Genomic DNA, 22421 nt, shown 5'->3' on the forward strand with positions numbered 1-22421 from the left:
GCCTCAAAAGTATTGCCTTGGGTGAAAAAAGCCAGACACAAAAGAAAACACACCTCCTGTCTCCTTGTCTATGAAGTTCAAGAACAGGCAGCATTAACTGATGGGGATCTTCAGCAGGTCAGGGGAGAACGGTATGGGAAGGGTCGCGAGGGAACTTTCTCTGACTTGTTACGCCACGGATACAGGTATACTTATTTGTTGAAACACTGGGTTGGGAGTCAGCAGGAAAAAAGGAACCCCGCTTTTCCTTTGCCCGGAAAGAAACTTTAAGAAATGCCCGGGAGGGCGCGGTCGGTCCCGCGGCGAGGCGGGCGCAGGCGGCCGGCAGGGGGCGCGCACGTACCGCGCGGAAGGCCGCGCTCGCACCTGCCGGCCGGGGGCGCAGGGCAGGCCCGGCCGGACCCGAGCCCTCGCGGCCGCGGCTCCTCCCCGGCCCCGTGCAGGGCCCTGCTCCACCCTGGGGACCCTGAGGCGGCGGCCGCGATCACCTGCCCGGCTTGGACTTTGACCCGCCTGGCGCGGCGGCCCCAGCCGGAGGCCGGGCCCCGCTGGGGAGACTAACCCCCGCGAGGCGTTCCTGCCCCTCCACAGCCGCGCCCAGCGGAGATGCCGGCCTCCCCGCGCTGACCTGGGCGGGTCTGGGGGCGTGAGCGGCAGGGACCACCGCCCAGGCAAGGCGCCTAGTCCGCCGGCCCTCTGCCTGGGCGGAGTGGGGTTGCGGGGGTGGCAAAGGGGAAGGGATAGAGTCTAGCCCCGGGCTGCAGAGAACCCAGGGCCAGAGCTGGTGGCCTTGGAAGTCACTGTCCTCTCCAGAGTGGGTACCACTGCCCCATCGTTTTGCACGAGAAATGACCCTTAGGATTATAAAATAATCCTGGCCTGGGAATTCCCTGGGAGTCCAGTGGTTAGGACTCCGTGCTTTCACTGCCGAGGATGTAGGTTCAACCCCTGGTCAGGGGAACTAAGATCCCGCAAGATGCGAGGTGAAGCCAAAAAAATGAAATGAAATGAAATGAAATAATCCTGGCCCAAACACACTCCCCTGGCCAAGCACAGGAGGGGGAAGCTGCAGGCCACCGCCACCCTCCCAGAAGGGGCACTAGGACACCATTCCCTTCCCTCAATTTACTGCTGCCTGCTCAGGCCTAGAGCCAGAAGCTTGCCCCTGGGGCCACATGCAGGTGCTAACCACACCTTGGGGGAAGAAGAGCAGCCCACCTAGACAGCCCTCCTTTCTCCTCTCCACTGTGCCCGTCCTGGGCCTGGCCCCGGGAGCAAGCCGAGTTGGGCATCCTCCCACCCCAGGCAACAGCTCCTCTATCCTCCCACTCCCGCAGGTCCCAGGGCCTTGGGGGGGGGGGGGTCTGTCCATGCTTCCCCAAGGGCCTCAGTTACCGGCTCAGGCCGCCAGGCCAGCTGGGGTGCTGAGCCTGAATCCTCCTACCCCCTCCCAGGACCCAGCCTCCTCCATTTTTCAGACATGGAGTGAGCCCAAAGGTAGCAAGGCCACCGCCACACCCCACACTCCATCGCGGACCTGACCTGGCCATGCATGGGCACTGGGCATCTCCCTGAGCTCAGGCTCCACCTCCAGCCAGGGCTTCTCCCCTAGGCTGGACCTTCCTCCTTTGGGGCCCACCTGGGGCAGGGAAAGAGGAAGGACCAGACCCCAGCCCCCGCCCCAAAGAGCCCCGGAGTTACCAGTGCTTCCTTCCGGGCCAGCCCCACCCCCCTCCACCCCGCACGGATGTTTGTTATTCCTACGTGCTGGCTCTGAGCCAGGAACACACTCTTCCCCCCACACACACACCCCATATACTCAAAGCTACCTGGGCACTCCTCAGGCTTGCAAGGGAGGGGCCCCAAGCACTTACTAAGCACCTACTGTGTGCAAAGCTCTGAGGTCAGAGATCCGGAGAACTGAGCATGGGAAAGCCGAGAGGTCCTCCAGAGCCCTACCCATCCCCCTCCTGCTGCCCTCCCCCAGTCCCACTCAGAGCTCTGGGGTCCTGAGTGCCCATCTGTCCCAGGAGGGTGCAGGAAGCAGTCCCCTGCAACGTTTTTTGTGAACCTTCATTCAAACAGCCTCTCAGATCCCTCCCTTCATAGGAAAGGGCTGCACTCCCCGGGGCGCCAAAGGCTCTCTCGGAGCGCTGGGGTGGCCTCCCGGGGACCTGCCATGGCTGGAGGTTCCAGGCTGGAGGAGGAACTGCCCTCACTCTCCACCCGGCAGCCCTGGGGGAGGAGTTTTAGGAATGCTTAGTCCGTCTGGTCACATCTCCCCCCCAAAATAATTACCTTCAAAGACTCCCAGGGCTCCTTGTCTCCCTGGGCAGGGGTCTTTTCCCCTTTCCCAGAGCTAAGTACACATTTGGCCCATCATAGATGCATGACAGCATGTCCCCTTCCACCTCACCCCCTCCCCCTCAGCTGCTCTGGCAGCTTTCTCTCCGCACCCGGCGGAGAGAAAAGGCCTTTCCAGCCTGGGGTGGTCCCTGCTGCACCAGGGCACGTACTTGGCCTCCAGTCACTGCTTGCATGTCCCATCTTGGGGTGACCTCCTGGACGCCCACCGACTCCAGGGTGTTTCGGCTCGACACTTGCCCAAGGTGTAATTACCTATGTTTGTTCCTGCTCTGGACAACCAGCGTCCAAGCGCCCAGTGGTTGTGTTCCAACCGCGGTCGGCTAGGGGCGGACCCTCAACTGCCTTTATGGAGCGGTGCGGGGCACACTCTAGAGGAGGGCGGGTCCTCTAGAGCGCTGCTTAGGGGCCACTTTTCACTGGAAGCGACAAAGTCTGGAGGTCATCGGTGGGGCTGGGGGAACAGCGTTGCACTGGGGACCGCCCCCCACGCACACCACAGTTCTTGAGACGTGTGACCTGAGGCAAACATTCTCGCCTCTGAGCTTCTCATTTCCTCCCAAGTAAAATGCAGACCCAGGTTCCCACCTCCAGGGGTCGTGGAGAGGGGAAGCGCGGATGCCGCAGGTAAAGCGCCGCGCAGGGCCGGGCTCGCAGTGCGCGCTCGTGCCGGGCCCCGGGCTAGCGAAGCCTCTCCCCGCTGCAAGCCCCGCACGAACAAAGGCTGCGGGGAGAGGAGGGGGCGCCAACTCCGGCCAGGCCGGCGGGGAGAGGTCCCTCGTGCTCGGAACCCGGACAACTGTACCCTCCGCGGGTGTGTGTGCGACGAGTCTGAGGGTCTCCGGGTGGGGCCGAGGGCTGGGACTGAAAGGGCTTCCTGGAGGTGGGGTCCCAGCGCGGGATCGGACCCCGCGCGGCCCCTTTAAGAGCCGGTGCCGGGGTGAGGGGTGAGGGCAGAGGGCGCCGGGCGGCGGCGGTGAGCCTGGCCCCCCGCCCCCTGCCGCCGCCGCCTTTAATCTGCACCCGAAGCCCGGGCTCCGGCTGACGTCACCTGCCCCCGAGCCGTGCACGCTGATTGGCTGCAGGTGACGTCAGGGGCTTTTTTCGCTCGGCATGACCTCATCCCCGCCGGCGGCCCCGCCCTCCGCCCCGGGCCTGTCACTCGCATCTGAGCGCGGCGGCCGAGCCGGCTCCGCGGCCCCCCCCGCCGGACGCCGGAGCCCGAGCCCGAGCCGGAGCCGCACCGGCCGCGCCCGCCGAGCCGCGGGGTGGGATGCGCGCCGCGAGCGCGCGTGCCCGCCCGCAGTGCGCGCGCCCGGGCCCGTGCGAGCGCTCCCCGCGGCGGCGGCGACGGCGGCGGCGGCGACGCGGCCCGCGCGCTCCCCCGGCCCCTGCCCCGGCTGCGCGGGCCCCCGCCGGGCCCATGGGCTGCGCGGCCGAGCGGGCGCTCTGAGCGCGGCGCGGGTCCCCGGGGCGGCCCGGAGGCGAGCGTGAACGAGGTGAGCGGGGGCGCCGGGCGGGGGGCGCGGGGACGCGCGGGGCGCCGGCGGGGTGGGGGTTAACCGGCGCGCGGCCGGAGCGCCCGGCCCGGCCGGGTGGGCGCCGCGTAGGGAGCGCTCGGGGGGCTGCGCCGGGCGGGCACCCGGGTGGAGGAGACCGCCTGGAGGTGAGCGGCGCCGGCCTGCGGGGCGCTGGTCCCCAACCCGGCTTGCGGGGACACCGCTGACCGGGCCGATAAGTCCTTCCCCCGCCTACAGCGGCGCCCAGCGGACCCGGGACCGGCCCACACCCGGCCACCGCTTCACCACCTTTCTCCGCGCAATTCCTTCTTTTTTTGGTGGGGGAGGGGCATGAATTAAGGACGAGGAGGACCATTGCTATCCAGCGTGGATCTGTCCAAGCCTCTGCGCAAGCCCCAAACGCCCCCGGACAGCCCCCTACTGGGGCCAGAATTGGAGAAGATCGTCCTTTCCCGGGCCGGGCTGGAAGATGCGGAGGCCTGGGCCATAGGAGCGGAGGGTCTTTGGCCGGTGGGAGACTCAGGACAGGGCTCGTTCCGCGTCCGGCGGGGAAACACTAAAGATCCATCTCCCCGGTCTGGCCAAGCTACCATGGGCTCCCCCACCTCGGGGTGCTCAGCTGGCCTCTGCGGAATAAAGGCCATCCGCCAGCTTGCTGCAGACGCGGCGGGTGCTGGGGGAGGGGCTGGCACTGCCAGGCTGAGTGCAACCATTCTCGTTCAGCCTATGAGCCCACCTTGGGGTGGGGGGTATGTAATAGTCTGGCCTGGAGGGGAGGGGGCAACAGTGGGCCCAGCTCCCACCAGGCCATCCCTTCTGGGAGAATTCGCCTTCTGATTTCCTGCTGCAAAAATGCACTGGCTTCTGCAAAGTGGAGCGCTGGGGCCTGGGCTCCGCAGTAATGAGGGGGCGGGTGTGGGGGGGCGGTTCCATAGGATGGAGGAGAGAGGTGACAGGATCTAGCGTGGTGTCTGCAGTTTTCTTGTGCAGCTTGCTGGCGGGGGATGCTGGAGGCCAGGGGAGCGGTGTTCTTCCTGCCCTGTGCCCCTGCTCCTGGTCTGCGGAGGTCTGCGGGTCTGTGCACTCCCCATCGTCTCCCTGAGACCTTCATGCTCCCAGGGCAGCCCCGGGAATGAGTGTAGCATCCAGCGCCTCGTCCTGCTCAGGGAGGACAGATGTCCCATGTGTTCGCTCCTCAGATGATTGATAAGCACTTGCCAAAGATGGCCAGATCATGTGACCAGGAGCTGGGAGTTCATCTTGAAGTCTGACTGGAACACCTCCTGCTGTAGTCAGCCTAGGGCCCCGGGAGAGTTGCTGGGCAGGTTCTGGTTCCCTGCTGCCCGCAGCCCTTGGGAAGGCTCCTGGGCCCCAGAGGCCGCCTCTGGGAAGAGCAGGTTCCATGCACAAAGATGCCTAAAGTCACCTTCTGCTCCAGGACCCTTCCCAGCATCACCTCTCTTCTCAGGCTGAGACTGACCTTGGGGCCCAGAAGTTTCAACCAGGCAGAGAGCTCAAGGGACCATGGGCCAGGGGTGGAGGAAGCCAGAGGGTGTCTGCACATCTCCTAGATGTGCAGCTCGTAGGGAAAGGAGAGGAAGGGGCCAAACCCACAGCAAGAATGACGTGGGTCAGACTCTGACCATTGGGGCTGTATAGGCTGAGGCTGCCTCTTCCTGAACCCCTCGGGACAATGACCGGTAGATGCTGGCCCAGGTATTTAACATGGTGGGGTCGGTGGGGAATGGTGACCAGCAGAAATTTTGCAGATTAGTGAGGCTAAAACAAGCCAGGCGGGAACAGAGGAAACCTAGATTCGTCGGGTCCCGAGCCTGCCTTTCCAAGGACCCACATGCCATGCCAAGCCCTCCTATCCCAGTTCAGCCCCGATCCCCGGGAACTGAGCAGGTAGGGCCTCCACCCCACTGTCTCCCAAGTCCATAGCCTCCCCAGGACAGGCTGGCTCTGCTTGGCCTTGCCAAGCCCAACTGGGACAGATGAAGGCCAGCTTGGGTCCTGTGCCACTCACCCCAGAGAGCTGAGGGGGAGCAGAGAGCACGGGCGAGAACATCTGGTAACATCAAGGGTCAAGCGAGCTGACCTGGTGTGTGCACGTGGGCCCCCTGCCACCGGGAGGTTACCCCCTACCAGTCTCTGCCTCCAGACCTTCCCCCGGGTCAGAGTGAGCTAGACACCCAGCATCTTGGGTCCGTCCACCATCAGCTCTTCCTGAGGCCTGCCTATGCGAGCAGGCTCTGTAAGGGCTGGAGATACACTGTGAGTGAGAGCTGCACTCTCTGTTCACCCGTCTCTGGGGGTCGTGGATCCCTAGACGCTGAGCGCGAAGTACTCTGGGGAAGATGCCCTTAATTGGGAGTTTCCTGGCCATGCGTGTGCTCAGGGACATGGATGTGCCGCGTGGAGGATGTGGGAGCCCGTGTGAGGAGATGCTCTAGCTGCACCTGGGGTTCGGGCACCCTGGGATCTTGGGGCATTCAGCGTACAGAATGTGAGGACGCACGCGTCCAGTGGCCGCATGAATGTGCACACGCATTGTCGTGTGAGTGATTGCACACAGAGCTGGGGTGGACTGGGGGAATATGGGGTAAGTACCAGGCCCTGAGCTCAGCCAGTGTGCGGAGGGGCGTGCCCAGCCTGCACGCAGCACAGGGGTCGGGCAGCGCTGTGTCTATGTACCTGGCCTCAGGGAGCCTGGGTACTGCCTGTGGCATCCTAGGCCATGCCCAGCCAGGGCAGGGAGGGGAGGGGAGGGGCCTCCTTCTGCTGTTGGACTAGGAACTGCTGTCTCCTTGGCCCTGGGCCCTCTGATAAGGGTGTGTGGGGCTCTGCCTCCCTCCCCCCTGACCCAGGCTCTGGGTACTCTCCCCCCAGGGAAGGGGTCTCGGCTGAGCCTGGGGTGGTTCTTAAAAGCGGGGAGGCCCAAGCCCCTACCATGTCTGTTGCCTCTGTGCCCACCTGGCCTATTCTAGCCCCACTGCTCTGCTCAAGGCTGCCCTGAGCATCTCCACCCCTCCCGCCCTGCTGCCCAGCCCTGGGCCTGTGTGTTGCACCTCAGGAGGTGAAGGGTCTACCCCCCAGGAGCTCCAGGTCGAAGGAGGCCCTGTGGGTGTGGGTGCCCACCCAGGAGGCCAGCTCGGTGTAGGTCTCTCAAAGGAGGGGTGCTCTGGCCAGACCTTGGTCTTTCAGAGAAGGCCTCCCAGGGGTGGGAGGGAGGGAGCCTGTGCATGTGGCTGCTGGAAGGTGAGGAAGGTTAGGACCGGTAGAACAGGATGGAGAGGGTCTGGCCTGGCTGGGGGTGGTCCAGGCCCAGCTACTGGGCACCTGCAGGGTGGAGAGGGGGTGGGAGCCAGCGAACGAGGAGGGGACCTGGCTCTGCAGAGCGAGCTGCTCCGTGCTGCTGCCGCAGGAGCAGCGGTTGCCTGGCACCTCTGCTGTTGCCATGGCGACGACGGAGGTGCCAACTTGCTAATGAGTCCCCCTCGGCTGCAAATAACAATACTACACTGGTTAATAGGGCCAAGCCTGAGGGTTCCTTGGGAGGCGGGCTGGGTGGGGACCAGGTACTGGGCCTGGGATCAAGCTGCCCACCCCTCCAGCACTGCCCCCACCCTCCCCCCTGGGTCTCCAACCTCACCTCCCTGCCCTTCCTCCAGCCTCCTTTCCCATCTGTGGGGTGGGTAACTCTCCACGTCCCTCCAGTCATTTAAGGACCAGAGGGCGGGAGGCGCGCAGGCTGGCCACGGGGAGAGCAAAGGCCTCTCCCCCTCCCTCACCCTCCCTTGTCCCTGCTCCGCAGTTCCATTTGGCTTCTGTTGTTTTTGGTGCGAGGTAGCCCACCCCCACCTAACCCATGAGGACAGGACCCTCTGGCCCCCAGTGTCCCCAGCCCACGGCATCCCTGTCAGGGTCCTGGGCCTCTGAACTGGGCTCTGGTCCCACATCAAAGGGTGGGAAGCTCTGCCCAGGCCTGCAGGAGCAGCGTGTAAAAGGGGACCTGGTGGCCATGGCCTGTCACAGCCTTGACAAGATTCAGGTTAGAACTCAGGAAAAGCGTCTCAGAACAGCTCAGACAGGAATCGAACTGGGGACCCCTTGGCACACAGGCAGGGACCCCCTTAATAGGCAGGCCCTTTGGCTGTTGAACTTGCTTGACGTGGCCTTCGGGAGGGCAGCAGCCCCAGCTGCACCCCCAGGACTTGCCCTGCAGTTGAGGAGCTGGAGCGCCTGAGGAGTGGGGTGTCTGTGAACGGGACCATCCTGGCAACCCCCTTGTCAGCAGCTCTGGTGGCCCAGCCTGGGGATGCCCACACCAGGCAGGCCCAGCCCCCACCTGCCTTGCACCTCTGTGACCTCCACCATCCCCCTCCCCAGCCTGGGAGTTCGCCCGAGGGGGTGGTCCAGAGGTGGTGGCAGCTGTCCCCGGTGTCATCAGCCATCAGTGTCCTCAGGTGCTGCGCCCCAATGCTCTCTGCAGCTGCAGGCTGGGGGCTTGCCGAACGGGTTCCCTCTCTGTGGCCCCCCGGGGGAACATCTGTCTCCCGGCCTCCCCCACCCCAGGCTGGCTGGGCTGTGGCAGAGGGAAGACCCTGAGTGAGTGGCTGGCGTGGCGCCCTGGGTTCTGTCCAGTCTCATTAATCGGGTTGATCCCACCCTTCCCTGAGCCTCAGTTTCTGCAGTTTTAAAGCAGACTCATTGTCCTGATGCTGCATGCCTCCAGGGGGCGCTCTGAGGCTTGGGGGTGCCGAGAGAAAGGCCAGTCCTGGCAGGTGACAGGGAAGATGGGTCTGGCAGGTAGGACAGGGGTGGCAGAGGCTTGGCACCAAATTGTAGGAGGGGCCTTCCGCCCAGGCTCTGGAGCCCCCATGTGCCCACCTACCTCCTACTCCCTCTGGGCACCCCTGAGCCGAGGGTCCTACATGCGGGTCACCCACACTGACCTTTGTCCTCGGGTGCCCTCCCACCACACCCCATCATTTGACCTACTGGTCCCCAAAAGGGGCCCCCTAGACCCCTGGCCACTGCTGTGCCTGGGGTGTCCTGCTGTACTGTCACCCCTGCAGGAGAAGGATGCTGGCCCACAGCATGCCTAAACCTTGGCCTGAAGAACTGGGATGCAGAACTCCACTCCTGAACCCCCTCCAGCACCCTGCCCTGGCCTCTGCCTCCATCACCATGTGGAGGCAGCCCCTCTCCACCCCCACCCATCCAGATTATCAGCTTATGGAGCATTGGGCTGCAGGCTGCTCTGGCTGGAGACAGAGGGTTTGCCAGGGATGGGAGGACTTGGCAGTGGGGGAGGGTGGGGGCATGTTCTGGACCCTGCCTTGCCCTGGGTGCTGGGAATTGGAAAGATGTGGAGGCCGGATTGGGGAGAGGTCTGCATCCCAGGGGTGGGATGACAGGAGATGCAGGGGCAGAATGAGGTGTTCTGGAATGAGTGAAGGTCCATGGACCCAAGGGCCCAGGGCAGGGACCCTCAGGCCTCGTCCTGCCTTTCCAGCCCAGCCTGAGCCCCGAGGCCCTTCCCTCTGTGAGCCCCCACTTGCCTCGCCGTGTCTTGCTGAGAGGCTGGCACCGTGACCTGGAGGGTGCAGGACTGGACAGGCCACTCCCGAGCACCCTTCCATGGGTCACAGACTCCCAGGTCGAGACCAGAGGGGTCAGGGAGCTCAACCTGCACAGAGGAGCCCGAGGGAGGGAGGGAAGGCCCCATGGGCACACGTCAGGCCCAAACACTCCGGTGCCCTTGGATCGGTTCCCCCACCAGCCCCTCTGAGGCCGGCCCTGCTGGTGCCCACCCCCGGGGCCTGCACCGCCGCTCACACTCCGCCTGTCCCTGCAGGTCTGGCGCCATGCCCGGGCACTCGGAGCCCTAGGCCACACCCGGGCAGTGTGGGAGCAGCCCCTGCTCACTCCCGGGCTCACCCCCTCCCCACTGCCCACTGCCACGCCATGGCTGGGGACCGGCTCCCTCGGAAGGTGATGGATGCCAAGAAACTGGCCAGCCTGCTGCGGGGCGGGCCCGGGGGCCCACTGGTCATTGACAGCCGCTCCTTTGTGGAATACAACAGCTGGCACGTGCTCAGCTCTGTCAATATCTGCTGCTCCAAGCTGGTGAAGCGGCGACTGCAGCAGGGCAAGGTGACCATCGCAGAGCTGATCCAGCCCACCTCACGCAGCCAGGTACTGCCTCATGCCCACCCACCCAGCCCCTCCAGGGTCCTCTGCCTTCGGGCTCCTAAGGGCTTGGAATCTGAGCCGTTGTAGAGCCGTTCCCCGCTCCCTCTTAGGGCCACCAGAAGGCCCCTCCCCCCAGGGAGGCCCTCCGCTGACAGGTTGACAGGTTCAACACCCGTCCCCCCTTCCTTCCCTCCCAGAGCCACTGACCCCCGTCTGGGTCCCCACTCGGCCCACACTCTGATGGCTGTGAGGACTTGGAAGAGGACGGGACTGGTGGCCGAGGGTCTCACGCAGACAGCTCACGTCCCCAGCCCCCGTTCTTTCCCCTCTGGAGTCTTGAGGACCAGGAATTCTCTCTGTGGCCCCCAAGAATGTCTCAGGTCACCTGCAGAGAACAATCCTGTCTCTATTCCCAAGGAGTGTTGAGTCCGCACTGGGGAGGGACCGGGACTGCTGGGCCGTGACCTGGGAAGGCAGTGGCACCTCCAGTGGGGGAGGGGTGGCCCGCCAGGCAGCCCAGAGCCTGAGGGAGGGGTCTTGGTCTCAGGCCCTGCCCTGTGCTTAGCTGGGATGTGAGAGGACCCAGATGGGAGTCCCCCCACCCCAAGGGCAGAACCGGCTCCCTGTGGCTCCAGTGAGGGGAATCCAGTGATTAATAACCCCTAGCGAGGACTCCCGGCCAGAACGCTCTCCCATTGGCTGCCGGTGACATCATCTGGCCCAGGGTTGGCAGCTCAGCTGGCTTAAGGGCTGAGTGTGCTTGGGGGGCGGGGGCATCAGCTGCCATCTGAGCAAGAGCTGCTCCACATCTGGGCCCCGGTGGCACCCGAGGGGCCGGGGCAGGTGGAACCCCCGCTTCCTGCTGCTGCGGCCTGGATCATTGGGGGGAGGGGTCTTGCTGCAGCCCTCAGTTTCCCCATCACTGGCTGGGGAGGGAAGGAGAACCCAGACCCCAAACCCCCCCACCGCCTCTTAAGAAGCCCAGAAGTGTGCCTCCCGGGTCCCTGAGGAAGAGTTGATTTCCCTCAGCCTCCCTGGGAGCCAGCAGCCCAGGCCTCCCTGTGCGCCTGCCATCTGGCCACCTGTGTGCACCTTCCGGGAGCCCCACTGCCTTCCCCGTGTCTCTTCCACACGGGCCTGGCCCGTAGCGTCTGTTACCTTCACTCGTGTGAGTGCGCGCACCGGGCTCGGCTGCGTCGGGGATGCGTGTCCCCCTGGCCCTCCCTGCTCCCAGGGTCTGCCCGTGTGGCTGTGGGCATTCACCCGGTGTGAACTGTGGCTGCGTGCCTGCCCCCACTCCCCTTGGGGCACCCAAGCGGCAGCCCCTCCCTTCCATCGCCTGACCAGCAGCAGCAGTGGCAGCAGGGGATGGGGCAGTTGGCAGGTGCCCAGCCACCCTGACCTCTGCCCTCTCGGCCCCCAGGTGGAGGCCACGGAGCCGCAGGACGTGGTGGTCTATGACCAGAGCACAAGGGACGCCAGCGTGCTGGCCGCAGACAGCTTCCTCTCCATCCTGCTCAGCAAGCTGGACGGCTGCTTCGACAGCGTGGCCATCCTCACAGGTGCGTCTGGAGGCCTCTCTCCTTCCACTGGCAGCTTGGCAGGGCCGGGGGCGGGGCTGGGGCGGGGCGGGGGAGTCTGTCTCGGGGTCATGCTCTGGGTCTGCCGCTGCTCTCCTCTCTAAGCCCGCAGACCAGCGTGTGCTCGGGCACTGGGGGCCCGGTGGGGACGAACCTCTGTAGCTCTGGAGTTCTCAGGGGCTCCAGGGACCCCTCCTCTGGGCCGCCACACTTCAGAGCCCCCTCCAGCACAGGCCCATCCCCGCCACCAGCAGGTGAAGAGGTGGACAGGAGGGAACCCCCGACACAGGCCTGAGGCAGAGGAGATGGGGGAGGAATATAGGCCAAGACCTGCTCTGCCTTGGAAACCACCACCCCCCCCGCCCCCACCCCCCCCACACACACGGCACTGAGCCAGAACTTGTCCCACACAGGGAGGTCCCCTGAACACTCCAGCTGGCACAGGTGGCCTCACAACAGCCTGCTTGATCATGACTGCTGTCTGGTGGGCGAGTGGAAGTCCCCACAGGGCTTCCGATTCCCCAGAAGCAGCCTGGCCAGCCCCCCATACACACACGCACACACACGCACACACACGCACGCATGCACACACGCACGTACGCAGGCTGCACTGTGGTTCTTACTGACTCCTTCCTCCTGTAGGCAGTGGCTAACATACTTCTGCAGAATCCACCCCCTGCCCAGGTGGTCCAGGGCCTGTCCCAGGGGCATATGGCCTCCCTGCTTGGATGCCCTGGCCTCTGGTTGCCCAGGGCCATAGTGGGTGGGAGGGGGGCGATGGGGGGCGGGGCCCACGCTGGCATCACCCCCACCACCACACAGCTGATGGGATGCTTCTGTTCATTTGGCACACCTGCCCTGAGCATCTACTGAGCACAGACCGGGGTGGTGGTCAGTGGGCACCAGGCTGGCCCTCATGTGTGGGGAGAGGGGCTGCAGGTGGCTCCATCAGCTTCAGGAGCCAGGCAGCTCTGGGCAGACCTCTCAGAGGGGCTGCACGAGTGCATGCTGCCCTCTACACGTGCGTCGTGTCCGGGACGGAGGGCTCTGCATGCCCAGCTCTGCGAGGTCAGAGGGTGTCTGCATGTGTGTGTGTGTGTGTGTGAGTGTGTGAACTCTGGGAACCAGAAGCCATAGAACTGCAGACCCTCTGATTTAGCCACTGCGGCTGGGCTCAGTTTGGGGACCAAGCGGGGTGGGGGGGGTTACAGGGGTCCTGGGCAGAACGAGAACCCTCCCAGGGCCCAGATGGGAGCCCCTGCATATGTATGTGTATGTGTGTGGACGCACATATGCCCTAGCCAGAAGTGACAACCAGAGGCCCTTCTGGGAGTCTGAGAAGAGGGTACTGGAGCAGCGCCCTCCCTTACCCCTGGGCTGTCCAGGGAAAGCCCAGAGCCTCTCATGATCTGTCTCCCTGGGGGGCTGGGGGGGGGGTCACCTGGGACCCAGCTGTGCCCCACCTGGCTCACTGAGCCTCAGCAAGCACTGCCTCACCCTGCAGGGTAGAGTATTCGCTCCCATTTCTCTGAGGGCCAAGCCAGGGAGAAGCCATGACCACCCACCACATGCAGAAGACTCATAGTGACACCAAATCAGGACCCAGACTTGGGGACAGCCTCCTGGCCTGGCCCACGGTGCCCACCTGAACCAGTGAGAACGGCAGGGCAAGGCTGAGGGGGTTAGAGGGATGCTGCCCGCCCACAAAGGGGAAGTGAGTCTCTTCTCCGGGGATCACCAGCACAGGCGGTGGGGCTCCGCAGAGGCCAGAAGGGAGGACCAGGCCCCCTCCATGGGTGGGGCACAGCCAGAGAGAAGGCAGCTCCAGGACATCGAGGTTTGCTGGAGAGGGCTTGGGGGGGCGGGCCGTGCCGGGGTCCAGAACCGGCTGCCGTGACCGCTGCCGCGCCCCTCCCCCCACAGCTGCTCCGCTGGTGACGTCCGGTGGGGGCGGGCATGGGAAAGGGAGCCTGGCCCTTTAAGCGGCGGGCGGTCCTGCCCAAGCCGGCTGCGCCCCGGTGCGCGTCCCTGCGGAATGCGGGCTGGTGATGTCGCCGCAGGCAGCTCAGCCCGCGCGCGCCGCCCTCGGACCCTGGTCGGAGACAGCGGCGGGAGCGGCCCCTGCGCGGAGGGTGGGTGCGGCCCCAGCCAGGGACCGCGGCGGAGACAGCGGCGGGAGCGGCCCCTGCGCGGAGGGTGGGTGCGGCCCCAGCCAGGGACCGCGGCGGCGCGGTGGGGGCTCCCGGGTCCGAGCAGGAGTGCGTGGTGGGAGAGGCGGGGGGGGCCGGGAGTCCTCCCAGGACGTGTGCTTTTGTGCGGGTTCGGGGTTTCATTGTGAAGCCTGGGAGCTGCGTGTGGCTTCCCCTGACCTGCAAGGCGGAGAGAGCAGGGGGTTGGGGGATCCCTCCGGACGGAAGGTGCCCTGGAGGGCCCTCGGCGAGGCCCTGAGAGTGCGGGCTGGGGTGGGGGTGGGGGACCTGCAGAGGGTCCAGGGCTGCTGGCACCCTCCCTTGTCACCCATCCCCAGAACCTGGGGTGGCCCTGAAATCGCAGAAGGACTGGAGTCTCAGGCCCTACCAGACCTGGTGTCTATAGGGTGTTTGTAAGGGGCACCCCAAGCTGCCTGGCTCTGCCTGGAGGGGGTTCCTGGGGGTTCCAGGAATTGCAGCAAAGGCTGGCAGGTCTCTGCACCTGCCCTGAGACTCTCTTTTGGTGGGAGGTTCCTGACGGAATTCCGCCCCCCCCACATACTTGTCTGTCTTCGCGCTGAAAGAGCAGAGAGTAGGGGAACTGCGGCAGAGAAGAGTCTTCAGAGAGAGACGGTGCAGACCCTGCCCGTGCCCAGCGGGCGCTGTCCTCCAGCAGGAGTAGCCAAGGGGCCCCCAGCTCTGGACTGTGAGTTGGGGCCCACCCCGGCACCCAGCTAAGCCCAGCCTCCCCTCCTGGGGACCTGAGAGCCACAGCATTGCCCGCGCTGACAGTCACCTGCTTCTCCCTGTCCAACCAGCAGGTTTCTGAGGAAGGGACCCCTTTCCCTCCAAGGCTGATACGTCCACGCCCCTAGCCTGGAGGTCCCGCACCTCTGTGGCCCCCCAAGGTCAAGCCTTTTTCAGGGGTGCAGGGAGTGCCCATGTCAAGTATTCTGGTTGGGCACTGAGCTGGACCAGGGCGAAGGCTGAGGCCACCAGGCAACTCTGTCCTCCAGAATCAGCCAGGTCTCTGGCGCCAGCTGTGTCTGTGAGGCAGGGCAGGAAAGCACAGGGCACCTGCCTGGCTCCCCTGCCTCCTCCGCAGGATGGGGTAGGCCATGGCCCAGTGGTTTCTTGGTCCTCTTCCCTGAGCCTCACAACAGTGCCTGGGGCGTGCAGGACCAGGACAACTGAGGCCCGCCGTCACTCGCAGAGTCAGACGTGTGCCCGTGGGTCCCCCTCAGCCGCTTGTGGCCCGCGGAGGGTCTCCCTCCATCAATCTGCGGCCCAGCACACACGTGCGGGAAAGGCGGCAGGACACATGCCAGCCACGTGTATAGCGCGTGGCCTGCGCGCGCTCCCGGTCCCCAGCGTTCCCAGCTCTCAGCCCAGCCTCTCCTCCTCTGTAGTCCCCTGCTGGGTGGAATGGAGCCATAACCTGAGCACAAATGCCCGTGCTGGCTGTGCCAGCTCCAGTGGGTGATGTCATGCCCAGTGTGGGGGGGCAGGCTGGCCCTCAGAAGCCCTTGCCTCCTGGTCCTGGCATCCAAGCCTGGCCCGGGGCTCCCGGCCAACTGGAGGCAGGGAGGGATTGCATCAGCCAAGGGGGAGAGGCAGGAAGGCCCAGCCTGGCCCAGGCCACGGTGTGAAGGGGCTGGTGTTACTCCCGCAGGAAGACCCCTTTAGCCTCTGAGGCGTCCCTCTGTGGGCCCTGCGCGTGCAGGGCCCATCATTTTTATGGGCCCTGACTTTTATGGGCATCACAGCGGCGTCCTCAGCGAGGCCAGCCCCTGATTAGCGTGAGGAGGAATTGGCGCAGGGGCAGGTGATGTAAACATGCCGGCCCACGCCCCTGCTGCGATGAGAATGGCCTTCCAGTACCAGCACCGAGACCAGGTGCTCAGGCCAGAGGCTCGCCGGCCAGCACCAGATCGGGCTGGGCGTCGGGTGGGTGTGGCCGAGCCACAGTGGTGGGTGGGTGGCCTGCCTGGCTCCCCTGTGCCAGCTGGCCCACCCCCTGACGCGTGTCTCCGCTGCTCCCCCTGCAGGGGGCTTTGCCACCTTCTCCTCCTGCTTCCCTGGCCTCTGTGAGGGCAAGCCTGCTGCCCTGCTGCCCATGAGCCTCTCCCAGCCCTGCCTGCCCGTGCCCAGCGTGGGCCTGACCCGCATCCTGCCTCACCTCTACCTGGGCTCCCAGAAGGATGTCCTGAACAAGGTGCGTGCGCCGCCGGAGCCCAAAGCAGCTCCCAGGCTGGGCTGGGGGAATGGCGGATGCACACAGGTGTGGGGGAAGCACGGGTTGGGGGCGCGGGAGGACCCAAGGGGGCCTGGCAGAACCAGAGCATGGCTCGGGCAGGGCCTGGCCAGGCTGGGTGGAGAGGCAACTCCCTGCCCCTTTGGCAGTGCAGCCCACATGCCAAACTGCTGATGTCACTGGGCCCCTGGCCAGCCCTGAAAGAACCCCGTGTTTTAAAAATGGTGACGAGGGAAGAGGGTAAAGCCGCCGCCCAGGCAGCCCAGCTGTAAAATTCCTGGGAGCCTACAGCAGGCCAGGCCGCAGGTGGGGCTCTCAGGGGCCGCCAGCCTCCTCACCCCCCCTTCCCCAACTCTCCCCTCCTCCCCACATGGGGCCTGCAGGCTCCTCAGTAGGAACAGGGGAGGCTCCCGAGCCCAAGGCTCCAGAAGCCAGGCTCCCACCACGAGAGCATGCCAGCTTTCGGGCCTCCTGCCCAGCTGCACCCCCTTCCAACCTGTTCTCCCGCCCTCCCAGGATCTGATGACCCAAAACGGAATAAGCTACGTCCTCAACGCCAGCAGCTCCTGCCCCAAACCTGACTTCATCTGTGAGAGCCGCTTCCTGCGCATTCCCATCAACGACAACTACTGTGAGAAGCTGCTGCCCTGGCTGGACAAGTCCATTGAGTTCATCGGTGAGTGGACAGCACCCTCCTGCCCAGCCCCAGGGGCGGGCCGGAAGCAGGGGCCCAGGAGGGCAGCAGCGCTGTGTCCCAGGGGTCCCGGACCTGGGGTCAGGGAAGGACTGTGCAGCCCCAGCCCTCACCTGGTCCCCCTGCCCCCAGATAAAGCCAAGCTGTCCAGCTGCCAAGTCATCGTCCACTGTCTGGCCGGCATCTCCCGCTCTGCTACCATCGCCATCGCTTACATCATGAAGACCATGGGCATGTCCTCCGATGATGCCTACAGGTAGTCCCTCCTTCCCTCCTGGGCCTGGCCCCTCCCCTCTCTACCACAGGCCACTGGATGGGCCCAGCAGTGAAGGGCACCCACCTTTGGCTGCCCCAGCTGCGGAGGGGGGCCTGAGCCTAGCCCTGGCACACTTGGGTCTGCAGATCAGCTGTGTGCCCCAGAGTGGGCAGTGGGGGCAGGGGAGAGTCAGCTGGGCAGCCTGGCCTGGCAGGAGCCCCGCCCCCACTGAGCGGCTCTCACCCCAGGTTCGTGAAGGACCGTCGCCCGTCCATTTCGCCCAACTTCAATTTCCTGGGCCAGCTGCTGGAGTACGAACGCAGCCTGAAGCTGCTGGCCGCCCTGCAGGGCGACGGGGCGTCCCACCCTGGGACCCCGGAGCCCCTCCCGGGCCCTGCCGCCCCACTGCCGCCGCTGCCACCACCTACCTCAGAGAGTGCTGCCACCGGGAGCGCAGCGGCCACCACCACCAGGGAGGGCGCACAGATGGGGGGTGGGGAGACCCCCACCCCCGCCCCGGCCACCAGCGCGCTGCAGCAGGGCCTGCGTGGCCTGCACCTCTCCTCTGACCGCCTCCAGGACACCAACCGCCTCAAGCGCTCCTTCTCGCTGGACATCAAGTCGGCCTACGCGCCGAGCCGGCAGCCCGAAGACCCCGGGCCCCCAGACCCCGGGGAGGCCTCCAAACTCTGCAAACTGGACAGCCCGTCGGGGGGCGTGCTGAGTCTGCCCTCCCCCAGCCCCGACAGCCCGGACGCGGCGCCGGAGCTGCGCCCCAGGCTCCGCCGGCGGCCCCGGCCCCTAGCCGGCTCCCCGGCGCCGGGCCTCGGCCTGAACTTCGGTGACGCCGCCCGGCAGACTCCGCGGCTCGGCCTCTCGGCCCTGTCGGCGCCCGGACTGCCCGGCCCTAGCCAGCCGGCCGGCCCTGGCGGCTGGGCGCTGCCGCTCGACTCCCCGGGCACGCCGTCCCCCGACGGGCCCTGGTGCTGCAGCCCCGAGGGCGCGCAGGGCGCGGGCGGCGCGCGGTTCGCACCCTTCGGCCGGGCCAGCGGGCCCGGCGCGGGAGGCGGCGAGCTGCGGCGGCGGGAGACGGCGAGGCCCGAGGCCCGGGACGCGAGGACCGGCTGGCCCGACGAGCCGGCCCCGGAGACGCAGTTCAAGCGCCGCAGCTGCCAGATGGAGTTTGAGGAGGGCATGGTGGAGGGGCGCGCGCGCGGCGAGGAGCGGGCCGCCCTGGGCAAGCAGGCCAGCTTCTCGGGCAGCGCGGAGGTCATCGAGGTGTCCTGACCGCAGCCGGAAGCGGCCCCTCCGCGGGGACCCGGCGCCCCCAGCCCTTCCGCTGCCCTCGGCTGGGCCCGCTATAAATACATATTATATATAATGCAATGAAAGGTAAATGGTTTTACTGCGATTTTTATCGAGAAGTAAATATTTCAATTTTTTATTTATTTAAGCTGTTCATTCTGGCAATGATTTGGCAACAGTGCGGGCGGTCCTCGGAGCTCTATTTTTACTGTCTGGTATTTAAACTGAAACCCATGTTTCTAAGCAATATGAGGCCACCTTCAGTTGCAAGCTGGGGTGCCAGGCCTGGGGTTCCCCCCTCCCCCAGGAAACACTGCTGACCGTTGCAAAGAGGCTGCTGAGCTTTCGTGCACTTTTTACATAAGGGGAAAAAAAGATAAAAAAACCTTTGCCACAAACTGAGCCGCAGAACCTCCCTGCCCCTCCCCCCACCCCCACGACCTCCTCTCCTGCCTCTTCCTTCTCTGTTCCTTTCTGGGCTCTTCACCAAAGCCATAGGTGGGAGGAGGTGTCCCGGGAGCGGAGGAGGCACCGTCAGCCCCCTGCCAGCTCCAGGCACCAGGTCTTGGTGCCCTAGAGGGCACCCCCACCAACCCCTGCCCCCCGGGCCTGTTGCCTGGCAGGTGTTGGGGGCCCAGGGTGTTCAGAGGACTGGGGGTCTGGAAGAGGGGAGGAGCGCGGTGAAGGGGGCTCCCGAGTGTTAGATGACATGGGTCCACAGGGCAGGGACTGCAGGTGGAACGCCCCCACCCCTGCCCGAGCCTGGGTCCAGCTTCACGAGGTCTGGGGAGGCTGCTGCCCTCTCCTCCGCTTTGGGGGTGCCCCCTAGCGCCAGCTGCCAGTGAGAGAGCCAGCAGGAGGGGGCGCTTGGTCCCTGGGGGTGGCAGGCGGGAGGAGCTGGGCCGCCAGTGCTGGCTCCGCTGATCAGAGGGGGCAGATAGATTTAGGGGCTTGTTCTGCAGGTGCAGGTCCCTCCGGGAGGAGTGGCTGCCTTGCAGAGGGAGGGGGCAGTCAGCACCTGGCAGACCCTTATGCCTCCGGGGACGGGGGCCTTAGCTTGGGAGGGCCGCCTGCCTGCACATCAAGATCCCTGATGTGAGCGGATGCAGGAGGTGTCCCCCACGTCTGCCCAACCTCCACAGGGACCTCGGAGGAGAGAGACCCCTGTACACCCCTCTCATCTCCTCTGAAGCCTCCCCAGTATCTTCAAGGTGACATGCCAGTCCCTACTCCCACGTGGCTTTTTGGCCCAGGTGGGCCAGCCTGGGGTTGAGGGCAGGAGAAAAGCCTCAGCTACCCCTCCTCAGTCAAGGGGACCTAAGGCTTTTGGAGGCAGGAGTGGGTGTCCCCCAACCTTCAGATGTCCTAGAATGTCCAGGAGTGGGGGCTGATCACCTTGGGGAGAGGCCAGGGCCTTGGCAGAAGGGGTGGCCTGGGCAGGACTAAGTCCTCAGGCAGGCGTTGGGCGGGGCATGCCTGCCCCTAGCTGCCCTCTAGCTGTTTCTTCTATTTGTTCTTATTTTGACCCCCGCCTTATGTCCCGTCATCCCTCCTTTGAACAAAAGTTCTGTTCCTGTTTCCTCTGTCCCCACCCCGTCCCCCAAGAACATAAGCTATCGTTGTATTTGCAATCTATGGACTAGAGGTTTAACTATTTATTACTATTGGTTAATTATTATTATTATTATTGATTATGTAAATTTGCCTCCTGTCTGTCTATCGCGTTGTGTTTCTGAGGTGACCCCGGGTGTGGAGGATGCACTGGTCCCCCCTCCGCGCCCTACCCCTAAGCTGTCCAGGAGACAGTGCTCAGGGCCACTGGTTGGGGCAGGTCCCACGGCCCGTTCTCCCCTCCCTCCGTCCTTGTCCAGGGCTGCAGACCCCCTGTGGCTTCTGTCCTGGGGCGCATGGAGGCTGTTGCTCTTGAGACGCTGGTCGAAGTGAGCAGCTGTGATGAGAGAAGGTCCTGTCTCGGCCGCCCCCTGACCCCCGTGCTGGCGGCACTGGGCACCGGCCAAGAGCCCCTCCCTGGTCACTTCCACCCACTGTCCCAGGCGGGGAGGGGGCAGGGCCCCAGCCCTCTCCAAGTCTCTCTTGGCCCTCCCACCCCTCCTGCCGGCCCAGTGCCCTGGCATCAGGAGTCCCCCAGAATGGACCCGGCCCCCTCCTATTATTTGCTGGAAAGTCCAGCGGAGGAGAGGTGGCAGGTCCCCCCGCATGGCTCCCGGTCCCTCTGGACTGGGCCGCCCCACCTCAGAATCCCTTCCCCAGCGCGGCCACTCTCTGATCCCTGTCCTGTCCCCTTCTTTTGTATTTGGAAACGACGTGTTGTAATAAATCCTGAGATGGATGTTTTCTCCACGCCTCTGGCTGCCTCCTTCTTTGGGCTGGTGGGCAGTGGTGTAGAGGGGCTTCCTGGGGCCAGGAGGCTGGGGTGTGGGGCCTGGAGAGTGACTGCCCCCGACTCACTGCTCAGAGCCCCGAACCCAGAACCCAGTGGGCCTGCTGTGCTTAAGGGGCAGGTGTAGGATGTAGAACAGCCTTTTTTGCTGTTTCAGGCTACTGACAATTTAAATAACTTAGAACTGTATAAAATGGAAACTCAGTTTTGCCCCTCAGCTGCCCCCAGCCCACTCTCCAAAAATAACCACTGGGAATAGTTAGTTCCACAGCTCCCTGCAGACCTCCGTGTGTGTGCATGCGTGAGCAACGTGTGGGTACACACGTGTATGTACCACACAACAGCTTGTCCTTCCCAACAGAAACGGGGTCTAGCTATACAGAGTGTCTGCAACTGGCTTTTACTATTGTTTAAATAGTTTAAATAGTTTTAAATAGTTTAAATAGTTTTAAATAGCTATTGTTTAAATTACTTATTGAAGGTTCAAGGCCCAAAGGCACACAAGGGTACCTGGTGGGAAGTACTGATGTGTGTCCCCAGCCACCGGTTTCCTCTCCCCTCCGGCACCAGCGTCCCCCTGCAGGCCTCCCTCCCCCGCTGCCAGGGCTGCAGAGACTGCAGTGTCAGTGTGGCGGGGCTGAGGTTCCCTGGCCCACGTGTGTTTACAGCTACAGCTCTACAGTAGTGCTCTCATGGGACACATCTTAGACCTGACTCCTCTGGGCCACTCCAAAGTTTGCCGGGCCGTTACTATAACAACGGCTCTGACACGCTGAGCGCTTGCTCTGTGCCAGGCACCACTCTCAGAATTTCCTGGGACCCTCACCTCCCAAGTCTCTGGGCAGCCTCCCCAGCAGGTCTGTGCCCTTGGCCCCAGGGTCCTCTGGCTAACGCAGTGCAAGCTCCCCGCAGGGGATCTGACCCTTCCCCGAGGTTTGGCCTGCTTATCCTGGGGACCCTCCCCCTTTGCAAGCAGGCAGGTAGCCCAAACCAGTGACACCAGCCAGACCTGTGTCCGTGCATGTGTGTGTGACCACACACGCGTGTTATAGGAGCACACACACGCGTGTGTGGTAAATGCGTGTTTCAAGAAGCAAGAGAAAGTGAAAGGGCCAGGCCGGGAGGGCCAGGTCTGCAGAGGAGGTAGGGTCCTTGAAGCCTGCATCCGCAGGAGTCCTCAAAGAGGCCGAAAGCTAGAAACATTGACTGCCTCTCTGGCAAGGCTATTTTTAGCTCGAGAACATCTATTTATAACTCTGGCAGCCCCCTGGAGTCAATGAAAGGAGGACTGGAAAAGCTGACTGCCATTTGGAGTGGCACCTAACCCTGAGGGAGGTGGGGTACCCAGCAGGGGCCCTGGGGCCAGTGGAAGACTCCGAATCCCCCAGGCTCTCGGGGGTCAACTTGCCCAAGCGCTGAACAAGGCAGGTAGTGAGGCTAGATCTGGACCCTGGGGGCTGGCCTCCCCCCTGCTCTCCACCACCACAGTCCGGTCCCCACCACACCAGGTCTCCTAGATGCTAGGCACCCCTGCTTCTGCCTCTGTGTCTGCCCCCTAGGCCAAGAGCTTTAGGCACTTGATGGGTTTGGGATGGGGGGGTGGGTAGATGGGTGGCATGGGGTTGTCTGCGGTTGGTCTCAGCCTACTGACGGTGAT

At 64.5% G+C, this 22421-nt stretch overlaps 2 protein-coding genes across 2 annotated transcripts; both read left to right on the forward strand.

The window, feature by feature from the left end:
* The first annotated feature begins 3774 nt into the window (after window positions 1–3774).
* On the forward strand, window positions 3775–20720 carry DUSP8 (dual specificity phosphatase 8). The gene is made up of 7 exons (XM_067037856.1): window positions 3775–3863; window positions 9748–10088; window positions 11509–11647; window positions 15903–16069; window positions 16625–16784; window positions 16935–17058; window positions 17307–20720. The coding sequence occupies exons 2-7, from the start codon at window positions 9858–9860 to the stop codon at window positions 18343–18345; spliced, it is 1860 nt and encodes a 619-aa protein (XP_066893957.1). The 5' UTR covers window positions 3775–3863; window positions 9748–9857; the 3' UTR covers window positions 18346–20720.
* LOC136794561 (uncharacterized) lies at window positions 19068–20720 on the forward strand. Its single transcript, XM_067039394.1, is given in 4 exon segments — window positions 19068–19204; window positions 19506–19795; window positions 19798–19897; window positions 19899–20720. Coding segments are annotated over 4 exon segments (936 nt in total). The 3' UTR covers window positions 20308–20720.
* Window positions 20721–22421: the final 1701 nt, after the last annotated feature.

The sequence above is a fragment of the Kogia breviceps genome, chromosome 7 (genome assembly GCF_026419965.1).
Source record: "Kogia breviceps isolate mKogBre1 chromosome 7, mKogBre1 haplotype 1, whole genome shotgun sequence".
Lineage (NCBI taxonomy): Eukaryota > Metazoa > Chordata > Mammalia > Artiodactyla > Physeteridae > Kogia > Kogia breviceps.

Bases quoted from the DNA above. Each gene is read 5' to 3' on its own strand.
- DUSP8 (XM_067037856.1), top strand. From the start codon at position 9,858: ATGGCTGGGGACCGGCTCCCTCGGAAGGTGATGGATGCCAAGAAACTG. The intron at 10,089-11,508 runs GTACTGCCTCAT...CTCGGCCCCCAG, and splicing joins AGCCCACCTCACGCAGCCAG to GTGGAGGCCACGGAGCCGCA. The intron at 11,648-15,902 runs GTGCGTCTGGAG...CTCCCCCTGCAG, and splicing joins CAGCGTGGCCATCCTCACAG to GGGGCTTTGCCACCTTCTCC.